The sequence below is a fragment of the Eublepharis macularius genome, chromosome 8 (genome assembly GCF_028583425.1).
Source record: "Eublepharis macularius isolate TG4126 chromosome 8, MPM_Emac_v1.0, whole genome shotgun sequence".
Lineage (NCBI taxonomy): Eukaryota > Metazoa > Chordata > Lepidosauria > Squamata > Eublepharidae > Eublepharis > Eublepharis macularius.
The window spans coordinates 90,949,120-90,968,125 of NC_072797.1; the positions used below are offsets into that span (position 1 = coordinate 90,949,120).

Consider the following 19,006-nt stretch of genomic DNA (forward strand, 5'->3'; position numbering starts at 1 on the left):
ATTATCACAAACAGTTTCCAAACAGTGTAGCTTTCAATGGAAATTTGCCGTACGGGATGTCTTACTTCACCACATTTTATGCAATAGAATAAACTTTCATTAAAGGGGCAGAACGCTCTAATTTTCATAAAGGTAACATAAGAGACATTTCATAGAAAACAAGAATAATCAATATTATTCAAGCCATTTAGCATTAATGAATTTGTTTTATAAATCCATTCTGTTTCCCTTTGTAATAATTTATGTTGGGGATCCATGCCTTCATGAGGCTTAACAACTGACAGGACTGAAAACTTAAAGGCACAACTACCTGTATGGTTCTCAACATAGTGGGAAACTAGGAGAGCACCTAAGATTTTATTTTTTATTCTAGACCTATGTTCTTGTATATGGGTCTTCAAAGGTCTTATTGTACTGCCAATATACAGTTTCAGGCATGGGCGCTGCACCACATAAATCACAAAGGTGGTTCTACAGGTGGAGAACTGGGCATCTCGAAAAGGGGCATTCGTGATGGGATTCAATATATCCAAAGCCTTAACAGAAAACCTACAGACATTGCAGTTACCGCAGGCAAAATACCCTTTCTGTCCTAACAAGTCAGCATCAGCATTCTGATAGTTGGAATGCACCAGAATGTCTTTCAAGTTTACAGTGCGTGGGTACCCTATTGATGGCATCATATCACAGCCTGGAAGATCACAAATGATATGCCAATGTCTCTTTATAATTTTTGTGATTTTAAAAGAAAGAGGAATGTAATCAATGGCCCACCTAACATTATTTTGTTCTACTTTATTTTTTGGTTGTAATAAAGTGCAACATTGTGTTTGTCTAGCTCTCTTGTCTAGAATTTCTTTTTATCCTTAACAGTTGTGCACTGGAATATCTTTTTTTAATTGATCTGGGTGAAATGATGTATAATGTAGATATGACCTTCTATCTGTTGGTTTTTTATAGAGATGTACTCCTAATTTCCCTCCATTCATTTTATATACAGTTACATCTAGGAAATTTATTTGGTTAAAGCTTCCCTCCCACGAAAAATGGATGTTTACACCTGAAAAATGCAGTTTACAGAAAAATCTGAAATCTAAAAACCCCTCCAACCATTGGGAGTTTCAAAAGAATCCCAAAATTACTAAAGGAGCTCCTGTAGCTTTCACCTGATGCCCTCAGAGGCTGTTGCTAAGCAACCAAGTAACAGGTCAGTATTCCAGGCTTGGTTTCTGACAGTAAAAGGCAGCCGGAGGGGGCAGGGCCCTTTCCAGGGCTGTTTAGTCCTTTGAGGGAGGACTCATTGGGACCATGCCCCAAAACAACCACTGGATGACTTGATACCACAACTTGCATGACTCACCCAGGCCCAGCTGCTTGCTACTGTTCAAAAGCCAGTGTAGTGTAGTGGTTAGAGTTTCAGAGTAGTATGTGTGAGATCCAGGTTTCAATCACCATTCTGCTGTGAAAGCTCGTTGGGTGACTTTGATCTAATCACATACTCTCAGCCTAACTTAACTCTCAGGGTTGTTATGAGGATAATATGGAGGCAAGAAACATGATGTACGCTGATTTGGGTCCCATTATGGAGAAAGGCAGTATATAAATGAAGTAAATTAGTACATATAGATGAATATGGGAGACAGATAAAAGGTAAGTTTTTTAATGGGTTTGAAGGACATAGGGGAAGGTAAGCATATGGGGGCAGCCAGGAGGAGGGAAAGAGGAAATAGTGAGGGGAAGGGGAGACAGGGAAAAGTGAAGTAGTCCCCCCCTACACACACAAGTCCTTGGAGGTTCCCTAGTATGCAACTGGGAGAGGCTGTCTGGGTGGAAGGGGGAAAGATAAAAACAGAGAGACAGACAAAGGTGGATGCGAAGGAGAGAAGAAAGCAGGAAAGGGAGGGAGAAGCAATGATGGGCAGGGAAGGGAAAGAGGACATGGTGCAAAACGAGAACATGAGGTGCCCCCTGTGAGCCATTGTGGGTCCCAACTTGTATTTATCTAAAATCTGTACACCCATGTTCATTTAATCTTGGTTCTCCCCCCAAGGTTATATGAATAGGTGCCTACTACTGACAACATTCTAGCTGGAATGGTCCAATGTAAATGTACAAAAGTATGAAGTCCCAGTAACTTTTAATAATTTATGTAAATTATTCAGGCTATCTTGGGGAAATCATAGGGGTTTAAAAGGCCTTTACTATGATTGGATCTTGGCCAAAATACCTTTGCTATTTACTCTGCAGAATATGGATGTCTGATGATAGCTAACTGCAATGCCACTACATGACCCAAACATGACAATGAAGATAGGGATCTAAGAAGTAGGACCATGTTTTGGAAAATTTTGTTCCATGACATTTAGCTGATGCATGACACTGTTTTTACCAGATAAATGAATCTTGTGAATCAAGACAAATAAAATGTGAATCAAGTTCACATTTACTTTCTAAAGGTCTTTTCTGCATCATGAGAACACTCTCTCCATCCTCATTTTGTGACTGGATCCATCCACCAAGCCACCATTTTTGTGACTGATAGCTCCCAAAGTTCATGGAAAAATTAAAAAAAAAACCTAATTAGCTCCCAGAAGTGCAGAGTCTGTCCTCCCCTGGTTTCTTTCCTAAGACAATATTATTGCTTCAAGGCTTGAAAGACAATATAATGCATGCACACACTAGCTTATCTCATTGAGAAAGGGCCCTGAATTTATGGTCTGTTACCTGCTGTACAATTTTGGGTCACAAGGATGTATCACTGTAATGAAAATGCTTATCAGACGTAATTTATATTTTTATCTTTTGTGAGTTACACATGACAAACTGAGGAAAAACATACATACCATGCATGTCTGAAATGACTCCACGTGTCTCTCTTGGCATATATACGTGCAATGTACACATGTGTTGGAATCATAGACAAACAGATTTATATGAGATTTAACCCTGGTTAGGATGGCACTGACAGTTACAAAGACATTTTTACATGTGCCTTGTTTTGTTTTCTGTTCCTTTGATTCTTGCCAAAATCATTCAGATTTTCTGGAAATCTACAAACACACATCAGACATTTTCTAGCTTTGGAATTAGGATTTTTTCACCCAGATTTTGAGTGAATGACATTGTTTGAAAATATGGGGAAAACATTAACTTGAATTGATTTGACCAGTTTTGAAGGTTTAGTTTGATTACAGTCAATGTCTGAGTGTGATATTGAGTTGCATTTATAAACAGACCCATTTTGATTCCGGTTTTGCCAATATTTAGATACGCTTTGATATAAAAGATCTACTTCATACCCATAAATATGAATAACCTCAGCTTTGGATTCTTGCATTATGCCACTTGTGAGCTATGTAAACCATCTTAATAAATTTTTATACTAAAGACATTTATTTTCTATGCACTATGTATTACATAAAATACTACTCTGTCACGCTTTTAAAAAAACATGTTAAATATATATTGTTGGAGTTCCTTGTATCTTATGGATGGCAAAGCCATGTGTGTCTGTTTCCATGAGGGAAAATTAATACTAATAAATTTAGAAGATATCTAAAAATAAGCATGAAAATAATTTTTATTTTGCTTATAAATATATTACAGCTTGAGAGATATATGTCCTTTCTTTGCAGCAATCTAGCAGATCTCCATAGGTGCAGGAACTCTGTGTATGTGAAGTTTCCTCTATCTTCTGTGTGACGCATAAGATCAAAACAGAAATTTCACCCATTGAAGTCAATGGGTTTAGAAGGCTCAAGTCTGCTTAGGCATGCATTGTAGAAGGCCTACAGACTTATCCTTTAGCATAAGAATCAAGATTCTCAAAACAGATAAACCCTGTGGAAAATTCCAGATTCCCTCCTGCACAGCAGTATACAAAATATGAGCAATCCTGACTCTGAAATTGCTGCTCCATTTATAGATTCATGGTTGGTGCTGAAACTAGATAATCTTTTAATTTATACCGACTCTTATCAGTGTCAAAATGATATTTCTGGAATTACTGGGACAGGTGTGCATTTTATAGTTCAAATGCCGTATTTCAAGGGCCATTTTTTGTAGGCCACAGCTTATAAGAATGCACTGGTGCATCAAACACTGTGAGACCACACCAAGTAGATATGACCTGATCGGGGCCAAGGGTATGGCTTGTGTGTTCTAGAACGTAATGAAGAGCAAAGGCAATGGGTATATGGGTGTCCTAGTGTTGATTTAAAAAAAGTACAAGAAAGGAAAAATGGAAGCCTAATGCCAGAATCGCATATGGCTTTTACTATTTAGTCATTTTGGTCCAATTTTCCAATAGTTTCATTAATACTCAGGAATCTTTCCTCCTTATGTTAACCTGCATTAACCTTCATTCATAAGTTATGCTTTTTATACCATACCATCTCCAGCTAATGCTGCAGAGACACTTCCCCATTTGCCTACTCTTATACTGCCCTGCAACTAACTTGGATGCAATCCTTATCTTTATAGGATTAGTGATAAATGTACTAGTATGCAACCCTGACTTCCCCATCCCCTGCCCACTAACATTTGTTCTTCCTCTCTCCTCTATGGTCTCCAATGAAATGACAATGCAATTTGATAGGATTCTAGATGGAATTTAGCTGGGTTTTGTATTTCCAAAGAGTGAACAAAGAGTGGACACCATCAAACAACTGTTTATTCTCAGAGAATGTGCTGTAACCGAACACCAGCAGTGAAATTAAGCTATTTGCCCAAATGCATAATGGCCTGAAAAATCTGCTGTCTTTCTCTCTTTTAAAATTTTTTGAAACATATAGCCTGATGAAGAGTTCTGGTGAGCTTGAAAGTTTGCACAGCATTTTGTGTCAATCTGCTTGATCCTAATAAAAGGCATTACCTGGATTTTGTTGCTGTTTTTGAATTTTGCATGGACTGATATGGCTGTTTACAATTTTTCAATGCCACAAAAACCTTGTCAGTTTTAAATCCCATCTGGTCTCAAGTGAAACTGATGGGATCAGAGGAAGGCTGGATGCCACCAGTGACACATTGTTATTTTTTAAACCTGAACTATTCCCATGTGAACTAGTGCTGATGTGCATATATGTGATTTTGAATAAAACATGTCAACAAAATTGACCAGGTTTTCTCTTGTCCATCATTTTCACTAGAGACCAAAGGAGAAGTCAGTAAAAGAGATGGCTGCACCACAAAAGGCCAAGGTTAGGGTAAAAGAGAAGAAGATTAAAATGTGGAAAATTTTCAAATATGTATGGAGAACACAGAGGGCAGAGAATTAATAAAACGCTTGTCTGGAAAACATGTTTTTAAAGCAAGATTTCAGTCTGGTAGTACCTTACAGACCAACAGAATTCCCAAGATAAAACTGGACTCAAATCTTGTTATTCTACTGCAGACCAACACAGCTACCCACCTGAAACTGTTTTTAAAGGCTCAAAAAAAAAATCTTGGGATATCCACGATTGTGTCTTCTCGGCAGCTTTTGTAAGGTTGCCTGTTAAAATGCTTAACACTGTGGGGGTGTTCATTTAATAAAGCCACATGGAGATGGAAGGGAACTTCCCCCTCTCCAAACGACCCCAATCTGAATCAAGGCTGTGTGTCCATTAAAGTCAATGAGATTAGAAGGGTGTGACTCTGTTTAGGATTGCACTGCTAAACTCTTTTCCCACATGCCCAGCCAGGTCATAAATCTGCCAAAGTCTGAACTGTTGGGTGAGAACTGGTTAAATCAGGAACTATGCCATAAGTACTGGACAAACATGAGAACATTATATCCCAACTCTGTGCTTCTGTCTCATTTGTTTGAAGGACAGATTATAAAATTTTATTGCATTCATTAATTTGTTTTCAAGAATCACAAATTATGCTGTTATTTTCCCTGCCAAGTCTGTACATGGAATTGGAATGTTGTAACCAAGCCTTACTTTATAACAGCAGCAGTCGGCAACGCCCAAGTTTCTTCATCTAACATGAAAAGTTTTGCTTTTGAATTGAGGAGAGGCTGGAGAAGGTTTCTCCAACACCACCCTTATGGATGTTTGACCAGAAATTCTTTGTCTCCTTGGTGTTAGTTCTGGATACAGGCAGAGCAATCTCACTCTGGAGCACTGAAAGGCACACTTGCCCTATACTTTCTCTTTGCTTAAACTGTTCATCAGGTGTATTACGAATGCTCAGAAAAAAACATGCTTATGGACAAAATCCAGATTTTACTTTTTGATCATCCCCTTGATTTTAATCAAGGTGATGAACTTCAATGTTCTACAAACTCATTCAAAAATTTTACTAGCTGCATGAGCCATCATGTCTCAGCCCTGGAAATCTGTGGTTGCAATTAGCATGTGATGTGAATGCTTTTGAAGAGTACATCTATTAGAGAAATTAACAATGCAATCATAAGAACATTTTCCTAGGAATAAGCTCCATTGTCCTGAGTAGGATTCTGAGTAGTGACACCTGCTTAGGATTGCTCTCTTGCTTAGCAACAAATAGTCGAGTAAGTTCTGACGGCTTTAATGTTTGGAATCCTTTTATTTTATGTCAGCTCAAATACAACAATGATCCATCTTCTACCAAGTACCAGGAATCTATGGAAAGATGTCACTGTAACTGAAACAATGCTTGCATTTTAATTAAAATTGTTATGTCATTTTGTAAAACAAACTATACAACTATAGTTAGCTTTTATATTTTTCTTCTCACTGTTGTCAGATTCAGTTGTTTTGTAAGTATGTGCATTTTTAACAAATAAGTAGTTGGAATTTGAAAAAATCACTAGCAAAGAAGTTAATCCAAAATTATAAATAATAACTTACATTTAAATCAATGTGGGCCCTGTAATATGTAAATTCGTTGGTATGGCTGTAAACCATCCTGCTCTATTTATATTCTGCTTTCATTTTCAGCTGAACAAAACATTTGAAGATGCGTCTTTCATTAACCAGAGCTGTTGCACATGAGCTTACCAAGTCTCTGTGCCAGCCTAGCATGGTTTTTAAAGCCTGTCCCTGCCTGTTTTGAGATCTCTTTATTCCTGGAAAATTGTCTTGTAATCTTCAGCCTACAAGGGTGAGTGACAAGCACAGCCTAACCAATATTCACTTGAGAACACTTTCCTCTATCTTTTCAGCTTTCCTTGCAGAGGCCATCAGAGGGAGGAATGGTCCAAGCCAGCCAGCCTGCCAGCTTCCCCTCCATCCATCTTCTAACTGCCATTGCTGAAGCCATCTGATGGAGAGAAAGCAGCACCACTGACGCTCTTTTAAGCTATTGTGTTATTTGCTACATAGTTGTTTTAATTTTTACAAAAATACGATTTTAAAAAATCCATAATCTCATTAAAACAGTCCATATTTTTATGCTTTACTTTTTAATATGTAGACCACTTTGAGAGTCCTGGAATTAATATTTATTTATGTGTGGTGTTTATGAAAGTTGTAGATCACTACACAAATAAATAAATAGGCCAATACTTCCGAACACTGTGAAGGAAGGTAGATGTAGCTAAGGGAACAGGACCATTCTAAGAAATAGGCACTGCAGGGCATATGCAATATAAGCCAGGTGAAACAAAACTACACAAGTACAGACCTGCTAAAGACTAGATGCACTGTTTTGTCAGAACACCCTTGATTAACATGATTCTCTGCAACAGAAGTAAAATGAACCAAAACAAGATCAATATTTTAATCTTCCTTGCTCTTCCTGCCACATTAAACTTTCAAAATATGGTTCGTCCGTGACTGCCTAGAACCCTCTCAGAAAATGCCCCCTCCCGTGCTTCCAAAGTTCCTGGAGAAGAGAATTTCATATAAGCCATAACCCTCCTCTATTTTTTTTAACATTTCATTCTAAGTTCACTTTCCTGATCCACTCAAAAGGAAGTAAGCGAAACATGTCTTTTGATTTTGAAAACCAACTGAAGGGGAGCACTGAACCAGTTCAAAACTGATCCCATAGAATAGTTGTAGAATCGGATTTTTTAACAGCCTACCTCAACGTAACTCTATTTACTTTGCCAAGAAACACCTGCACTACCTTGTAGAATTGTGCCATTATTTTGTATGGGCTTTGGAGAAAAATCAGAATGGTTCCATAACCAGAACTCTTAAAAACAGGACACAAACTATGTGTCTTTAAATGAAGATAAACCACAGTATGCTAAACTCAGACAAAACGGCACAAACTGGTCTGTTTTGTATGAAATGTAAGAAATAAAACCTGGTTTGGAAAATATTTTTACTAAAACTGTAGTAGCCTGTTCTCTGAAATACCCTTGGGCGTCTAAAGATGATATCAGTAAATAAATATTCAGAGCTTCCTGAATATTTTTTCCAAACAGCGTTCCCCCCCCTCCCCCTTCACTCTTTCTTCAGTTACTTTGAAAAACAGTCATTATTTGTAGTTTGATTTTTTCAAGATGTTCTCTTGTACAAAATGATGGCAGTGAATTCAATTTGAAAGTCAACTTGTGAAATGCAATATATAAGAGGCTGAAGGCACTATTGCTTTAGGCATGAATTGATAAAGTGAACAGGCATTCAAGGCATTTCACCTTGGAGAGTATTATGTCCTATTCAAAGGAATTAGTGCCTTTTGGCTTTAGAGCCCAAACGTTTTACAAAAAATATATTTAAACAACCAATATCATATGGAAAAAATGCATACTGCATAGCTGCATTTAAGATGCTTCTTCTGTCTCCTTTTTTAAAAAAACTATTTTTTGAACTTTTTTCTTTTACAGTAAAAAAGAAAACCATCTAAGACAATCAACAGTAAATCCATAACTCAGTCCACAGCATGATAACTACAACAATAAAAAATCAGTGTAAGGATCTTACAAGTTCTATATATATCAACCAGACAACATAACCAACAGTGCAATCCTATGGTGAGTTACTCCATTCTAAGCCCATTGAAGTCAATGAGCTTAGACTGGAGTAACTCTCCATAGGATTGCACTGCAAAGCTACAACTTTGTTATTTTCCCTAAGCAGCTGCAAAATAGATCTGGGATCTGAAAAATCTCAAGCTATCTTATTTCTTTATTTGCTTGTTTGTTTTACAAAATTTATATCCTGCCTTTCTGCTCTCACAAGGGCCACCAAGGCAGCTAACAAGTTAAAAATATATAATAAAACCACATTTTTAAAATAATTAAAACTAACCCCAAAATACAAATCATTAAAACAATTAAGACCAGAGCTAAAGTACAAACAAATACATACAAACAATTTTAATTGTATATTGAATAATGTTTTAATGTTTTTATTGTTTTTAATCTTTATGTAAAAATCGGATGTTGTTACACCGCCCTGAGCCTGTCTGACAGGGAGGGCGGTCTAGAAGTGTAATAAAATAAAATAAATAAATAATAATAAATAATAAATAAAACACTGGACAGGAAGAAGGGATCACTTAGGGAATGCCAAATGAAACAAAAGTGAATGCCTAATTAATTTAAAAAACTCATCATGTTAAAGAAAATTACCAAATAGTCTTACTAACATCTTGCACTACTGTAAAGATGTCTTATGATTATTATTCAATTGAAATAATTAAAAACATAACATTAGAGGGGAAGAATACATGTATGTGCATTAGGAGGGCATGGCGACAAGCTCCTAAGGCAAGGCCTATTCACATTCATATTTACTTGGGAGTAAACCCCTTGGAAGGAGGACCAACTGCATATGACAGGATCTTAAGATGCATAGCACTGGGCTGCACATTAGGCAGTTGGATTCAGTCCTCCTACTGACCTGCGGTTGTAACACTGGCAGTGCAGAGTTACACCCTTCTTAGTCCATTGATTTCAATGGACTAATCATCCCCAGAATGTCTCCGCTTACAATGCTATGCAAACCTCTCTGTAAATAAGATCCACTGAATTGGAGTATCCCTTTGTTACAAGTTAACATGCATAGGATGAAGCATGTATCTTTCAGGGCCAAGCTAGAAGTGACAAATTACACTTGAATGGCAAGTGAACAGACTCACATGTATTCCTCCCTGTTCACTTGCGCTCCACGCAATTGCATGGAGTACAAGTGGAGTGCAAGTGAACAGGGAGGAATACATGTGAGTCTGTTCATTTGTCATTCAAGTGTAATTCGTCATTTCTAGCTTGGCCCTCAGTGGTTTGATTTCAATGGTGCTAAATAGGGGTAACGTCACATAGAATTGCACTGTTAATCCTGGTTCATCCATTTGCTGAAGCCGGACCCATCTTTGTGTGGGGAAGGAAGGGAGGAGGTTGTTTGAACCAGGTCTCCATGTGATCAGGTATGTCTGCTGAGTTCAAACTATTATATCTGGATAGCAAAGGAGAATGTATAAACCAATGCTTATTGAACAAATTAAAGAATGCAAAATCTACTTTGCGTAAATTACAATCAAACCAAATCACTGTTACCCAAATCACTATTAATCTCTTAATAGCAACAAAAATGCCAGCATCTTACTATAGGAAAACAAAGATTTTTCATCTGATGGTTAATAGGGCCACCCTAAGCAGAGTTAAACTCAGTCAGTTTGGTGTAGTGGTTAAGAGTGCGGACCCTAATCTGGAGAACTGGGTTTGATTCTCCACTCAACTTGAAGCCAGCTGGGTGACCTTGGGCTAGTCACAGCTCTTCTAGAGCTCTCTCAGCCCCGCCCACCTCACAGGGTGATTATTGTTGTGGGGATAACAACAACATACTTTGTAAACCACTCTGAGTGGTCATTAAGTTGTCCTGAAGGACGGTATATAAATCGAATGTTGTTGTTGTTGTTGTTATTATTATTATTAAACCCATTGATTTCAATGGAGTTAGAAAACTGCTTAGGATGGCACTTTAAGTGATAATTATAATTAAGAGAGCAATCCTCAAGAGGTATGTTCAGAATCCTACTCTGGTCTCATCAATGGGGCTTACTCCCAAGAAAATGTATTTAGTATTTCTGCAAAGGCCTAAAACTTATAAATAAATATGTGTGATAGTCTGCATGTTTTCCAGAAGCCTGAAAGGGCTGTGCACACACATTTGCAGGACTGTTAAGGGATAACCCCTCACAGAGTCAGAGAACTTTGTGGCAGGTTACTCCAAAGCCATCTGATTAGGTAGCCAGAGCTGAGAGGGGAGGGTTTTTTCGAGTCCTAGCAGAGAACGAGATTCTGTGTGGAGAGTTGAGAGATGGAGTCCTCACAGAAATCAGCTTCAACACTGTCAGGAGAACTAGGAAAGTTGGCAGGAGGTTTGGGTAGTAGGTGCAGACACCCAAATGAGCCAAAAGAGAGGGGTAGATCCTCTAAGAAGAGGAGATTGTCGCTTCCCAGTTGAACAGTGAGATCACTCTGAGAGTGGAGAGATCCCCGATCGGATGAGATTGAAAATTGATGGATACAAATGAATGGTAAAACAAACCAATTAATGCTTATTGGTTGATTGATCTAGAGCCTTCCTTTTCCTCCTTGCCTTGCCTACCTTTCCACCTCCTACCCACCTTTTCTATCCTTTTCCTGCTCTCTCCTCACCTTCTCCCCTGTCTTCTTTCCCACCTGCCCACCCTTTCTGGACTGTAAACTGAAGGGCTTCTACTGCTGCTTCTAACATGGCTGGTGTAGCAATCAGAGGGTGGAAAGGACCAACTTTCTGAACAACACCCATGTGCAATTATTAGAAATGTTAACCAGCTAGCCAACTGCTGTCTGCATAGATCTTTGGACATGAAACAAATAACGGTAAGATATTTACCTGCTTGTACATCTAGACAATATGTGAACCTTACTTTTAATACAAAACCTCTCTCACTCACACACATATACAGGATAACAGGTGATCATGAACATATTCATTTAATAATTACACTTACTGTTTGTAAGCCAAAAGTGATGGGGGATGGGGAGGACTGACATTTATTCCGTTTGTAATGTTGTTTTAGCAACATGTGTGGTCCAGTTTGCAGTTTACATAGGGAAAGGGTTTATAAAGCAGAGGTCCAGTTAAGAATTCTGCAAAATCTCTTATGTTTGCCACACTGTTTACATGACATAAATAGCCTCGATAATACTTAATTTTCATATAAATAAGAATCTGAATTTTTAGAAGGAAACCAAGTAAGCAAATATAATCCATTACATCAAAAATTATAGACTAGGAAGGGAATGAAGAACCATTTGTATAAAGAAATTATGCTCTCAGCTTTTATTCCTAGTGATGCAGTGAGAAATTTAAGGAGAGAATAAACCCAAATCTCTAAACAGTGGTGGAATACATATTAAATTATATTAATGAAGACATGGAGGAAATGGGGTTCCTTGCATCATTGTCTCTTGGGATACTATGGAGATTAGATGGGCAAGGAGCATCTGTGCCAAATAATGGCTGTCTTTGAAAAATCCCATTCCCATTTCTGCCAGCTCCCACCTGAGATGGAATAGTGCATTCATCAAACATCCTGCCCCAGGTATGTGCATGACATAAACCATGTTTAACTGATATAATAATGTGCAATAGTTAAGGTATGGTGGTCCAAAGATTCCATCACCTACATACCAAAGCCACCTATATTAGTTACAGTCTGTGAATAAACAAATTCTTCAGTAACAAGTTACAAGTTAGTCCTCAACAATTTGTCATATTTTGGAAACAGACCGCAGAAGTTTTGAAATCTTGGCATTGATACACATTTTCTTTTCCATGTATACATTCCACCTGCTCTATACTGGCTGCGCCAACGGATGTCACAGCAGCTCAAAGGAAAGATGAGAGGCATGGAAATGAGAAAAGCAAATTAGAGCCAGCGTCTGCCTAAATAACTTATGACTGTTAGGTCTCAGGTCCAGTACATGTTAGGTTGTTTGTCTGATGGATTGTTAGGTGGTTTTTGTATCCTTGCAGCTTGTTGGAGTTTTAACTACCTTCAGTCTCAGGAAATAAGGCAAGGTATAAATAGTTCAAATGAATAATTTAAATGGCAGTACACATGTGAAACTAGTGGAAATGTCTTCTAAGCGAAAGATGGGAACTGCTGCATCCCTCACTGTAGAAATCAAGCACTGCCATGGACATGAAGTAAAAAAGAAAAGGGGGCTGCCAGGAGAAAGAGGGCAGCTGGGGTGTTTCATGGAATTCCCATGTGAAGCATAATTTGCACTTAGGATCTAGGACTGGACAAGAAGAAGCAAGGACCAACAGAAAGAACAGTGAGGCAAAGCCAGCTGTGACTAGGGAAGAGATATCAAGGCTGGTAGCTCAACCATAGCCATGTTTATGGCAGTATTTTCTTGCACAGTCATGCCATTTGGTGGACACGTTACGATGGAAATGGCTTTCCAAAATATCTGTTAACACTTGCATAGAAACAGTTGAGTGCTAAGGAGTCCTGTACCTGGTTCCTACATCACTTGGATCTCTTTTACAGTTTAGAGGATGCATTTACAAAGAAAAAAGAACAAGAGGGGAAGGAGAAGAAGATCCTTAGCCAAGAGCAAGGCAGAGAGGCTCATCTTGCCCTAGACTTAACTGACCTTTCCTTGCCCATTTCTGTCCAGTCAATAGTGAACAGACCACATACATAATGAAGCTTGCCAGCAGCTGGTCAGTACAAGGGAGTTTAGGAAAGCATTTAGGGATTCTGCTTGAAGGTAGGAAGGGCAGCAGGCAGCAGACTAACTGGGGTTTGTGAACGAGCTGTGGCAGTTGTGCAAGTCTGGAAGACAAACTGGAGTTATGCAACAAACTGTGGCTTAAACCAAACAGCCCAAACTTCAGCTTCATCTCAGTGACACAACTGAATCATCTCTCGAGTCTTGACTGTAAAGCCACATTTGCAACACAGTGCATACTGTGTTTAATCAGTTAAATTGACTTTGAATCGTAGGGTATTTCTACATTAATGTAAGATTTAAGGGCATCGTTACCCCTCCCTCCTCTCCCAAATCCATTCACCTTCAGGAAAAGCACATGGGAGTTGATGGCCTTGAGGTAAAAACTGCCAGTATTGGACAGCAAGCACTGATGCCCCTTGTGGCCAAAAGGGGGTGCAACACTGAAATTAAGGTAGTTCTTAAATGAAACAAGTTGCAGTCGATCATTCAGGACCCTGGTTATCCTGCTGGAACAGTTTTCATCCTTGGAGTTATTTCAACCATATGGCTTTTTAAAGCAACATGAATACAACGTAGGAGATCTGTTGTGGTTTTTTCCCTCCCAAATTCTTCTCAGCCACATTAATAGCGATCAGGGCATCACGACTTGCGTTTCGGTCTTAAAAGGAACTATGTTTAAACTTAATTGTTAACACGAAATTATAAACGTAACACCTTTCAAATTAATCTACTCGAAGAGCTCCTTACTTTGCTCCAAAGTGTAGGGAATTGAGGCTCCTGCAAAGTTAGATTCTAAATGTGCGAAGCAGCAGGCAAATGGTCCGCTGCAGATGTCGCCTGGGACTGGAGTCTTGTGTTAATTTAAGGGACAGGTGCCCATCAGGAAGATTAAGGCCGGCAGCAACGCCACAGCCTTTGAAGGTTCCCTTATGCCTTTTCCAACTTTTGCCCTGCCAGTCCCCCAGTAACTCACACTTTCACTCACAATCCCTCGGGTGGGATGGAGAGCGATCGCCCTTCCTGGAAGCTGTTAAGTATAAACAAGCCTGCACCCGTTTATGAGCGAGGATTTTCAAAAATCAGTCCCTTACACGGAGAAACAATTCCCCGCCACATTTTGCCTTCCGACCGCTCTCAAATGCAAATCAGAGCGCCGGCTGCAAGCAACTGCAGAGTTTCTCTTTTCTCTTTTTTCGGCGCTCTTTGCTAGAACCTCCTTAAGAAGAGGAGGGGCTCCTGGGGGGCTGCTGTCAATCTCTTTAAGCCTTTCCTTTCAAGCTTTGAATGTGAGCTGCCCGCGAGCCCCCTCTCAACCCTCCCCCTTTCTCCCGCAGATCGTAAAGAAAGAGAGGGGGAGCTTCCACAAGCGCCCGGACCAATCGCAAGTGGCAAGGCAGGGAAAGGGGCCGAGCGAAGGGAGGAAAAAAGTGGAGAAAAGGAGAAAGAGCGAGGCAGCCGAGCGCTCAAGCCGAGGGGCTGCGGGGAGGGAGGGGAAGCGTTGCTAATTTTTTTTGTTTGTTTGCTTTTCCATGCATGCATAATGAGGGCTGAGCAGAGCACGCTGCTGCTGCTGCTTGGAGGGCACTTTTGTATTTAAAGCCTGGCGAAGGAAAAGAGCCTCCCCATTAGGAGCCGCCAAGAAAGCAGCTCGCGGGACTGGGCGGCGAGAGAAGCCGCATCGGGCGGAAAGAGAGAAAGGCAGCTTTTCTTATGCAGCTTGCCGGAGGAAGAAGGCGGCTCAGCCCGGGCTGGAGCTGACCAAGGGGCGCCTCGCCCGGCGACATCGGCATGTGCAGAGATGCCGCCCGCTAGCAGCGAAGAAAGGAGATCGGCCTGAGAAGGCACCATGAGCGCCACAGGCAGCGCCTCGCCCCCCAGCCTCCGACTCCGCTGATCGCCGCACGGCCTCGCCAAGTCCGGGAGCAAGGAGCGCCGGCTGTTGTGCTGCAGCCAGAGAGAAAGAAAACGCCGCCGTTTGGGGGCTCCCCGGGAGACCAAGGAAGCGCCGCGCGATGGATGGATGAGGGCGACCCCCATGCGCACACTGGGCAGGACTTTCGCCAACTTTCGCCGCGGCAGCCGCTGCGCTCCCCTCTCTACCGCCGCCGCCGCCGCCTCGCTCGCCTCCCGCCCACGATTGTCCCGCAGCCGCTCGCGATGGTGGGAGCCCGGCGCGGAAGAGGCGGAGGGCGGCGCTGGCGGGCTGGGCTGCTGAGGCTGCTGCTGCCGCTGCTGCTGCTGGGCGCCGCCTGCCCTCCTCCGGGGGCGCAGGGCCGCCGCCTGATCTGCTGGCAGGCGATGCTGCAGTGCCAGGAGGAGCCCGACTGCGGCTACGCTTACAGCCAGTACGCTGAGGCGTGCGCGCCGGTGCTCATGGCCGCGGGGGACGGCTCTGCCGCCGCCTCCAATCGGCGACGCTGCCCCAGCCACTGCATCTCGGCGCTCATCCAGCTCAACCACACCAGGCGCGGCCCGGCACTGGAGGACTGCGACTGCGACCAGGATGAGAACTGCCGGGCCACCAAGCGCGCCATCGAGCCCTGCCTGCCGCGCACGGGCGGCGGCGGCGCGATAGGCTGCACGGAAGCGCGGCGGCGCTGCGACTGGGACAGCCGGTGCAGCACGGCGCTGGGCCGCTACATGACCCACTGCGGGAAACTTTTCAACGGCGTGCGCTGCACCGAACAGTGCCGCGCCGTCATCGAGGACATGATGGCCGTGCCCAAGGCGCTGCTGCTCAACGACTGCGTGTGCGACGGCCTCGAGCGGCCCATCTGTGAGTCAGTCAAGGAGAACATGGCCCGCCTCTGCTTCGGAGCCGACGCCGGCGCCAACGGCGCAGGCAGCAGTGGCGCCTCCGACGGGGCCCAGGACGACTACGAGGACGAGGAGTACGAGGAGGAGCCAGCTCCCAGGGGCCGGGACGAACTCGATGACGGGGTGGCCGTCGCCGGAACGGGAGCCGAAGAGGGCGCAGTCGGGGGAAGCGGCGGCTCACCCTGCGCCGTCCCCTGGACCCTCCTGCCGGCCGCCTCCATTTTGCTGCTGCTCTCGTAGCCATTCCCTACGCCAGCCCCACACGGCCGCTCTTCTGGGGAGCCTGGGCGGAGGGAGGGAGCCTGGGCCGGCCGCGTGGGCCTCGCGTCGCCGAAAGGGCTCGTCTGAGGGGGACGCGAAAGGAAACCTTCCCACAAAGCTGCCTTCGCCTGTGCTGGAAAGACATGGGATTTACACGCGCGCGCGCTCTTTCGCCAGCACTGATGCTCCTTTTGAAGCGGTGTGCCTTAGCTCCAGAACGAAGCTGCCCCCTCCAGTCCCCTGCTCTGCCCGACTACTTCAGTGGAACTTTGCTCCCAATAGCCCCTTCTGAGAATCTTCACCGGGACATTCCTTTACTCTCTGGAGGACCTCTTTCTCTTTCTGTATAAATATTTATCTGTGTGTATGGGCATTTTTCCTCCTTTCAAAATCATATTTGAGAGGAGGAGTACCAGTGTATTGGGCTTCTCTTTATAAAACTAGCCACTGTTCTCAATGAAATTCTGGGACTGTGGAATGTGTTGTGGGCACCTCAGTTCCAAACACAGTTACTTGGAAGTGAGGCCCATTGATAAGTGTGCTTAGGATTGCAATCTTAGGGCTGTTCTACACATGCACCGCACATTTTCTGTACCTGAGAGACAACATTCATACCCTTGTCGTGCACATACATGCAATGTTTGAATGTGTGTACCAATTGCAGATCCTCAGTGTGCATACAAAAATGTTCGTGTATGACAGCATGTATGGGTTTTGTCCTATGCTTGTGTAGGGAAAATGTGTGTAAAAGCATCTTTCAGTGAGCACTATGCAATTTGTTGCCCTTTGGCCTTTTATCAGTAAAAAATGAGTGTAAAAGAGAAAATGGTTGGCAAAGCTGCTGTAGGTTTATTGCCACACTGCCAAGCCAACATGCAAATAGTGAATGTGCTAATGAGTGCTTATTAAAGGCTGTTGACAGTGAAGGTAAGAAAGAGTTGGGCTTTTCTAGAGTGCCTCTAAAACTACTGCCTTACTAGTTAGAACTAGTCAACAACTGGAAATGAACTCCTTTTCTCCCCTCTGTGCCTACATTGCCAGAAAGTGAACTCAATTTTGATTCTTTAGTTTTACTGGAGGAGAGAGAAGAGAGTGAATTAAGTACGTTTGCAGGTCTTACAACACTTTTTCATAGGTATTTCCTTGAAGTCAGACCTTTTTATGTAGGTTAAAGCATGAAAACCACACATAGATCATCACGTGTGGTGATGGAACATCTGTCAACATTACTAAGTGTTGTGTACATATCGGGGCTACAGAAAGCTGCACCTTCCCTGCTTGTGTATAGAGAGTGAAGGAAATGCATGTATGATTGTCCTAAGTGATGAAGTACACACTGTTTTCATGCTTACTCTACAGGGCTGTGTAATCTGTAATGTCTGTGGCAGTCATTGCACACTCACAGTTGCACAACAAAAGCTCACCAGTAAAAATCTCTTCTGCCTCAACCTAGGAGAAAGGTGCTGATCTGTTGGCTATACTGAATAATGCAACCTTTGTCTTAAAAGAGCTCTGCACTGCCATTTTCAAAAGACACTTTTAAAGTTCGACTTAAATGTAAAAATACCATGAAAAATTATATTGCCTCTAATCCTATCGGGGCTGACCTCTGGTAAATCTTATATAAGATGTATTTAAAACTGGGATTTGTTACCAGTCGCTCTAGGTTGTATATAGAATTTTATAAATTGTATACTTTGGGAATAATTTATTTTTTAAGAAATTAAAGATTTAACAGCACCCCAATTGCAGGATAAATGCATCTTACTTTTCTTTTTTTTTGCAGAGATGCAGATCTCATTTGATATGTAAAGGAATAAAAAAAAACAGTAATTCCCATGGGAAATGATCAAATGTACAGTGTATTTTATAGATTTGAAGTGAATTTTCTTACTGTTTTGAGAGTTTATGAACTTGTAGAATTGTATAAATGCCTTAAACATTGTATTTTTATAGAATGTGTGAAAAGGTCCTATGTTTTAAGTATCTGTTGCTTGTGTATTTTTATGTGTAAATTAGTAAAGAGAGACTTTTAAAGAATGAATGTGGTGTAGTTGTTTTTTAGGCATTACATTGCTCTTGGAAAACTTCAAGAGCTGGAGGAAGTTTCAACAGATTTGAACACAAATTTAAGTAGATATTTAGGGGTATATTCCTCTAAACTCCTACTCTAAAGTAACCCCATAGAATTCAGTGGGACTGAAAAATTATCAGTTATGTGTATCTTACTGGTTATGGGTAGTTCCTTATTTTAATGAATAATTACGTAAAAGAACTAAATGCCAACAAATCTATTTGCTGTAAGTAGTAAGTGTTTAGGCTTCAACGATATTG

At 41.7% G+C, this 19,006-nt stretch overlaps 1 protein-coding gene across 1 annotated transcript; it reads left to right on the forward strand.

The window, feature by feature from the left end:
• Positions 1 to 15,017: 15,017 nt before the first annotated feature.
• Positions 15,018 to 18,716, forward strand: GAS1 (growth arrest specific 1). The gene has a single exon (XM_054987192.1). It carries the CDS (start codon positions 15,611 to 15,613, stop codon positions 16,649 to 16,651), a length of 1,041 nt encoding a protein of 346 aa, XP_054843167.1. The 5' UTR covers positions 15,018 to 15,610; the 3' UTR covers positions 16,652 to 18,716.
• The last annotated feature ends 290 nt before the right edge of the window (positions 18,717 to 19,006 follow it).